The sequence below is a fragment of the Camelus bactrianus genome, chromosome 21, assembly GCF_048773025.1.
Source record: "Camelus bactrianus isolate YW-2024 breed Bactrian camel chromosome 21, ASM4877302v1, whole genome shotgun sequence".
Taxonomy (NCBI): domain Eukaryota; kingdom Metazoa; phylum Chordata; class Mammalia; order Artiodactyla; family Camelidae; genus Camelus; species Camelus bactrianus.
Genome location: NC_133559.1, coordinates 10,765,819 through 10,774,051, shown reverse-complemented (window position 1 = coordinate 10,774,051; position 8,233 = coordinate 10,765,819). Strand labels below are relative to the sequence as shown.

Below are 8,233 nucleotides of genomic sequence, written 5' to 3'. Positions count from 1 at the left end.
AAACTGACAAGATATTTAAAAGGATATCTTTTAAGTTATCAGGACTTTTCCCATCGGCTAAAATGAAACTATATACATGGGGTGGGGGATACAAATGGAAGATAATCAGATTCAATGGCAGGATCAGCCCCTTGGTACCCTTTAGGCTGCAACACAATTCTTTGAGTAATTAAAAGCAACTTGCTCTTATCTTCTCCAGAAACAGTTCAAAATCCACCTATTCTTTTTACCAATCCCAAAACTTCCTCTATGTATCTCAAAAAGCTTGTAAAGTATTACAAAAATTTTCACTTTAAGAAACAAAGTTCTTCTTGGAGGAACTTGCTTTCTTTCCCTGTGCTTATGAGACATAAATAAGTTCTTCCTGCTCTTCTCTAGGAATTCTTATCTAGGCCATCTCCTTAAAGTACAAACTCCAGGGAGGTAATTCTTCTCAGGGGGAAAACAAAAGAGGAAGAAGTCATTTGGAACTTAGATGAATGAAAAATCTTTTGAGTGTCTTTGCCGCAAATATTAGTGAAAGCCATCTGAGCAGGTAACCTTAACTTACTCAGTCGACCATAACAACTTGGATCCAACTTTATTTGTAACTAGTGAATTTTGTATTATTGTATCTCGTTAGTGACAGTAATATTATCACGAAAGCTATAAAGTCTCTGTTTGCATCTCTCACGTGTGTCTTTATGTATGTGTGTGGTAGATGTATGATATTTTTCTACCTCTGGATAGTACTGCCAAAAATTAATTTGTTAAAGAGCTCTTTTTAATTGGCTTAAAGAAAATTAAGCACTTAAATAACTTAAAATTTTCTGAAATATAATAGAAACTAACTCAAATGCTTTTCAAGTTCACACAATCTGGGAAAATATTCAATTTTAGTGCTAATTTAAGCTTGTCAGTTTAATTAAAATGTCTACAGAGTTATGTCTTCAGAGTTATCAACATTGAAAATATTGCTAACATACAACTTTTATTCTACCTGGGTTTACTAGTCAAATAAGTTCATGTTATCTGTTTCAAAATTTCTCAGAAAGAAAAATAACTTGATATGATGAAATTTTCATGAATAATTTAAACATAATTGTTGAGAACAAGTGAATTAAATAGATGCAAGTGGGAAAAAGGTATAAAATACTGAAATATTAATTACTGAACATAGGTTTTTCCCCTTTGGGCTTCCTTTTACAGAAGAACGAGATATTTGGTTCTATTAGTAAACATGTTTTGTGCCACATGGAGAAATCTACTATGAGAAAGCACGTTTCTAAAAACTACAGAAAGAATTTATAAATTTGCCATGCCACAAAATGCTAAGGTAAAAGACAGTTCACAATTGTTACTTCTTTATTTCACTAAAAATTAAGTTCTCTAAGGTTAGAAAATTCTAATATATGTGATTAAAACTACTAGAAATAATGAGGTACACATCTCCATATGTAAAGAAAATAAGATGTGTTTTTAAAAGTAAAAGAAAGTATTAGAGGAATGGAAAAGCATTTTGTTGAAGGAAAATAAAAGTAATTTTGTTCTAAAGAGAGGCTAGTTATTTCAGAATGGGGAACAGAAAAAACAGGACAAAATCTGAATGTAAGGAAGAAAGTTGTAGAAGATCTGTGGAAAAGGAATCTTTAGTAAGGAATTTTATGCATGGTCAAGACTGGCTAAGATGGGAATGAATTTATTTGAGTGAGTGAATTTTAATATCAAAAGTAAGCAAGTACAAAATTAGAATCTGGCTTTCTTTTTTTTTTAAACAATAAAGTTTTATTGAACTAGTGGTCTGCTCTTGATAAGAGATTGTAGAAGATTTTTTTCTTACCTCTAAAGTAATTGCCTAGAAGACAAAGATTCTGTGTCTTCAAAATAATTTTCTGTGCTATCTTTATCATGTCTTTTGATTAGATAAGAAAGCTGAGTATTCTCTATTAAAAGAGCTATGTTCTTCTTTACAACTCTTTAACTTTCTGTATCTGCCTTTGAAGTCTTTAATTGTCATTATGGTTAAGTGGATAACTAAGTATTGTTTTGCAAAGACCTATGATCCTATTTGACCAAGGGCATTAAAACCCTTTGATATTTTTGACAATCTTCCCCCAAATCAATTTCTAAATGAAGTCTATTTAACCTCAAACTAACTTTTGGATATTCCAGAGGACCCCTGGACAATCTCAAAAGAATTGTTCTCTTTCCTTTTTATAAAAAGGGATATGGTAAACAAATTAGACTTCCTTGATATGTTAAATTACATTGGAAGCATTGGCAAATAAGAAGCAATACTAAGCCTTCTTTATATTGTATTTGTACAAGTGTATGTTATACATTTTTCAAAACTGTGTAAAATTCCTAGAAATCTGATATATCCTGGTATAATGATTATCAGCCATTAATTCCAGTTATTATCTTAATATGTTGCGTGTCACAGAAATAGCCAAATTTCCTTGTCAATTCCATTATAATGAGCTCTCAATAGATCTTTAACCATGGGCATTTTAAAGTCTTTTGTCATTTACAGACAGTTATTGTTTTACTCAGATGCTTTTGCAAAAGTGTTTCTGCAAATGTGCTTCATCTTTGAGAAGATTAGTGAAAAGGGCTTTGACAAGCACAGGTTTCTGATAACTTTAAGACCATAAAACTGAATTGAGTAAGAATTTACAGAATTAATGGAAAAGCTGCATTCGAGCAGGACAAATATTAATTACATGGGACTGAATGAATTAAGGAGGATGATTAAAATTTTGCATGACTTTTTGTTTGAAACATTGCTGGTTCCTTAATATTTTGTTTTTCAAGATTCCAGGAAACCTTTTTCTTAAGCTATCTATGACCTAAAGCAATTTGGCAAAGTATACCTTTGTAAACAAAGATGAAACATTTACTTTTCCTCTCTACCTGATCCCTCCAGAATTTGAAAATTCTTGAATATTCTTTTCATGGTATTACAGTTAGTCATTTACATAAATTCAATAAGAATCTGTTCTCCCTATAACAGGATACAATTGGAAACACTGGTTATATTACCGAGGCTTTGACTGAAATGTCATATTTGAGAGAGACACACATAAGCTCCGATATGACCAGACAGCATTAAGGAAGGTGGACTTAATGGAGTCAATAAAACCCTTTGGAAAAACTGGTCTGGTACTCTGCTTACAAAGTTCCAACAGAGCAGTCTTCAAAAGAGTTCATATGGTCAATTGCCATTCTTGCTGCATTTATGTAAATAATCAGGCCAAGTTTAATGTAAACCAGCTAGTTTTACTGTGATTATCTTTGATAAAAAATGGGGGTTTATACAGAGAAAAGTTATGTGTGCATGTTTGTAGATATTAAGTTCTAATCCTTAATTGTCTTTGAAGTTTTATTATATATCTGCAAATTGGACTGAATCCTCAGTTCTTCTATTTTCCTGAAGAATTTAGCTATGAATCTCCAAATGAATGTTTCCAATTTTCTCCCATTCTGATTTGGAATCACTAAGAACAAAGACTGCCCTTGAATCTCTTTGGAAGGAACTCATGATCCTCCTCATTACCCAAATAGTAATCAAAATTCAGGGACTTGAACCTTAGGTACACTTTTCAAAGTCAAAGTTGGCTCCATTTGACTCCTGGTCCTGCACACCAGCTAAGAGACATCAAAATCAAATCGAGGAGGAAGATAAACAGCCGACATTGATATAGATTGCTTCCACCCAAACACTGGATCAAGACTTCATGCTGCAACTAAACATGAAACCCTTGCTTCTTCTCTTTCATCCTTTCACTCTGACATTGGCCTAGAAAGATAATGTCATCATCCATATTTCCCAGGCCATTGCTAAGAGGAGTAATCTTTTGGACTGCTGGATTTGTCATCAAAAACTCTGATCTGTCCATGATGCTAGTGCCAACTTAGCGGGAGTGCTCTGTGCCCTGAAAGGATGATTTATCTTTGTCTTTGGTGGTTGTCATTCTCCTTGAGCCTACAAATGCCTAGATGCCTGGCATATAACTGGGCAAAGCTTCTTAGGTTATCTTACTGTGCCCCTAACTATCCGCAAACAAACTGATACAACTTATTGGTCAACTTCTCTGAATTTACATCATCGGGTTAGAAAGAACTTACCAGGAGGCATTCATGATTCAGAATTTGCTTCCTTTGGCAGGTCCTAACATCCCTGGTTAGGAATGAATACAAATGAGGCTATAATCGGAAACCCCTCCTTAACTCTTGAAAATACTGCAGAGTTCACTGCTAAAGCAACAGCTGTCCAACAAAAATCCCTAGACTCTCTGGCCAAAGTTGTTCTTGATAATAGGACAGATCTTGACTATCTTTTAGCTGAGCAATGCGGTGTCTGTGCTGCAGTCAATGCCACCTGCTGCACCTGGATTAACACTCTGGGGAGTTGAGACTCAGCTACAAAAGACCACTGAGCAAGTCACTTGGCTTAAAAAGGTGACCCTTTCAATGGGGTCTTTCTTTGACTTGTTTGATTTTGATTGGTTTGGGTCTTGGGGACCAGGGCTCCAGTGCACACTGCAAACATCTGCAGTAATCCTGCTTGTAATAATCGTAGTAGTCTCTCTGGCATGCTGTATTCTCTCAAAAGCTTTAAATGCACGTTTGCAGATGCCAACCGTCAAGAAAATGCTCTCCCTATGCTGGAACATCAGAAAAGGAATGAAGAAAATGACCAACTGAAAATTGTCAACCTGAAGGCATGACCTGTGAATATCATGGAGATTCAGCAAAAAGCTCATCATGACCTGTGAATATTGCACAGAATCAGCGAAAGATGCAAGAACTACAGAGCTGTAGCTGAGAGTGGGGCTAATGCCTTAAATTTTGATCGTATCTCTCAGGCTGATGAAAAGGGTGGAATTGTTTAAAAAAATAGAGAGACAGTAGGCCCCAAATGGAGCCTCTTGTGTTAAGCCCCATGTCAGCAAATCAAGATGTAATAACCAACCTAAATGCAGTTTCAGCCTCTCCCAGGATTGTGATTTGTAACCTGTCAGTCTGGAATTACCAGGCCAGAGCTAAAGAGGTAATACACCCAGTAAGACCCCTCTCTTTCCGCAAAGGAACTTGACCTTGCCTGAAATAATCCACTCTTTGCTAGAAACTTCCTCTTCCCACCTTCTTCTATCTATAAAAGGCTTTCATTCTGTACAGCTCTTCAAAGTTCCTTTCTATCTGCTAGATGGAATGTTGCCCAATTCATGAATTGTTGAATAAAGACAATTAAATCTTTAAATTTATTCAGATGAATTTTGTTTTTTAACAAAGCTCCACTGCTGACATTTTCCCTCTGTTTTTTATCCTACAGACATGCACACAAAAGCCTTTGTGTTCCCCAAAGAGTCAAATAATTCCTTTGTGACGCTGACTGCGCAGCTAACTAAGCCACTCAAGGCCTTTACCGTGTGCCTACATGTCTATACCGACCTGACCCATGACTACAGCCTTTTCTCTTACGCCACACACACACACAAAAATATAATGAGATTCTCCTCTTCAAAATAAAGATGAGCATGTACAGGGTATCTGTGGGTGGAGCTCCTGTCTTTTTCAAGCCTCCTGAGAGTTCTCCTGCACCAATGCACTTCTGTGTGATCTGGGAGTCCGCCTCAGGGATTACAGAACTCTGGGTGGATGGGAAGCCCATGGTGAGGAGAAGTACGAAGAGAGGATACTCTTTGGGGACAGAGGCAAGCATCATCCTGGGGCAGGAGCAGGATGAATTCGCTGGGGGCTTTGATAAAAGCCAGTCTTTGGTGGGAGACATCGGAGATGTGAACATGTGGGAACTATGTGTTGTCACCGGAAGAGATTGGCACTGTGTATGCTGGTGGGACCTTCAGTCCTAATGTCCTGAACTGACGGGCACTGAAGTATAAAACACATAGTGAGATGCTTTTCAAGCACCAGCTATGGCCCTGAGGCCCTTTTGTGAATCATAAAGTTGCTTCCTGGGGGTTACACCTTAGCCTTGTCTCTGGCTCCAATGCTCTACTGTCCTACACACTGGGCTCTTGTGCCCTGGGGGGACTGTATTTGTCCCTCTCCTTTTTCTGCTCTTTGTCCATCAGCACGTGGGACAGTGTGAGCAGAGGGTCTTATATACATGGCTGCACATCAGAATTACCAGGCTACACCCCAGGCCAATTAAATCCGATTTTTGAAGGGTGAAATTCAAGCATCAATGTCTTTTAAAGCTCTCCAAGTGATTCCAGCACTCAGCTGGATTGCATTTTAATGTGTGTTTAAGAGCAAGTGAACCAGCTTTTTTTTCCCCCTAAAAGATTGCATGTATTTAACTGTAGTCCTGCCAAAATTTTCATTTCCCTTTATAGGAACACCCGTCCCATTTATTGTGTTGAATTATCTAAAGAATACAGAAATGGAATTTTTTCAGCTTTCTGCCCCACCATTAGGATGTGGTCATTATATATTAAAATTATCTTTAATCCTTTCAATTTGAATATTCAAAGATCTAAAAAGAAATGTTTTGTTGTTGTTTCTGTTTAATTTGTTCAATTTTTTTCTTCAGGATCACTAATTTTCATAATGTAAAATATCTATTTTTTTCTTCTCATTTACCATCACCAGATAACTTTTATTTGTGTCCTTTATCTTTATATTTTGAGCTTTTATTTATTCAAACCTATCCTTCATATTAGCATTAGGGAGGAAGGATTTTTCCCTCTACGCTTCTAGGTTCTTCTGGCTGATCTAAGAATTAAACTGACATGAGACAGATTAACAGGAGAAAATCAAACAAAAGTTTAATATCATGTATACCTGTGAGGACCTCAAAAACTGAGAAACTTGCCAAAATGGCCCAAATCCTCACCTTATCATCTTCAGCTAGTGACAAAAGAGGATGTTGAGGGTAGTGGTTTGGGACTTCAAAGGGGAGGAAGACAATTCACATGGAGATGGAAAAGCAAATGTTTGGTAAACCAGTGTTGGCTGGGCCAGAGTCATGGGACACAGGGTGGACTCTGATCTCTCGACCCTGCAGAGTTTCCCCTCCACACCTAGCCCATGTTCTTTGCCAACATCTCTGGTGATAGCTCTATTCTGGGAACAGACCCTCTATCTAAATTCTTTTAGGTAGTTAGGGGGCAGTTCAAAGTTTCTTCCAGAGTCTTTTAGGCCTTGGTTATTTTCAGCTTGAAATAATCCACATGACAAAGAAACACTGTGGGATGGCAAATATTGCTCCACTACAAGTGATTTTTGTTTTTCGTTTGGCATATTGGGATCTAATTTCTAATGTCATTTAAAATTCTGCAGTGCTTTGAGTTGTCTTAAATTTAGTTTTTGTTTTAAACTTTCATCAAGTCTGTTTTCTTCAATTTGTTTACCATTTTAATGCTGTTGCTGGCTGAAATTTTCTAAATATTCCTGTGATTAATCTTCTATGAAGTAAATCTTTTATATGTTTTAAATAATTTTCTTTTATAGTTTAGTACATTTCAGTCCTCCTGTTTGTTCTAACATAGTGAGAGGTGAGTTCTCTGAGTTCCCTTCCTACTTATCTGGCCACACTTAGATTCCCTAACCATTGAAGCTAGCTGGCTGGTGGACTGATGCTTCTATTAGGAGTTTCTATTCATGCATCCCCAGACTTGACATCCTACAACTCTCATTTTAAATAACCCTCATCTCCACCAATTTCTGCCAACTGTCTCAGACTTTCATAGGTACACATTTTCAGATAATTTGAGCCTTCATTTTTCTCTCAGTAGAATGACCCAGTAACTCATTCCTGCTTTGGTAACCATAGTTTGTTTTCTCTGTGAGTCTGTTTCTGTTTTGTAAATAAGTTCATTTGTATCATTTTTTAGATTCCATATACAAGTGATATCATATGATAATTTGTCTTTCTCTGACTTACTTCACTAAATAGGATAATTTCTAGGTCTATCCATGTTGCTGCAAATGGCATTATCTCATTCTTTTTTATGGCTGAGTAGCATTCCATTGTGTATATATATACCACAGCTTCTTTATCCAATCATCTGTTGATGACATTTAGGTTGCTTCCATGTCTTGGCTATTGTGAATAATGCTATTATGAATCTCAGTTTCTTTATTAGAACCCACAGGAGAAGAGATGAGATTGTCCCCTCAGAGTTCTAACAGGAAGCTTCTTTTTGAGAGCTATACTTTGTGGTTCCCCACCTGCAAGCAGCAGGACGTAAGGCTGAGCAGACGTCAGGCTTGTTAGAGCAGCAAC

The 8,233-nt window shown here is 36.8% G+C and overlaps 1 protein-coding gene across 1 annotated transcript; it reads left to right on the top strand.

Annotated features, from left to right (window-relative positions):
- Window positions 1-378: 378 nt before the first annotated feature.
- Window positions 379-6,144, top strand: CRP (C-reactive protein). Its single transcript, XM_074349657.1, is given in 5 exon segments — window positions 379-535; window positions 1,189-1,315; window positions 2,993-5,475; window positions 5,478-5,795; window positions 5,797-6,144. Coding segments are annotated over 3 exon segments (549 nt in total). The 5' UTR covers window positions 379-535; window positions 1,189-1,315; window positions 2,993-5,316; the 3' UTR covers window positions 5,869-6,144.
- The last annotated feature ends 2,089 nt before the right edge of the window (window positions 6,145-8,233 follow it).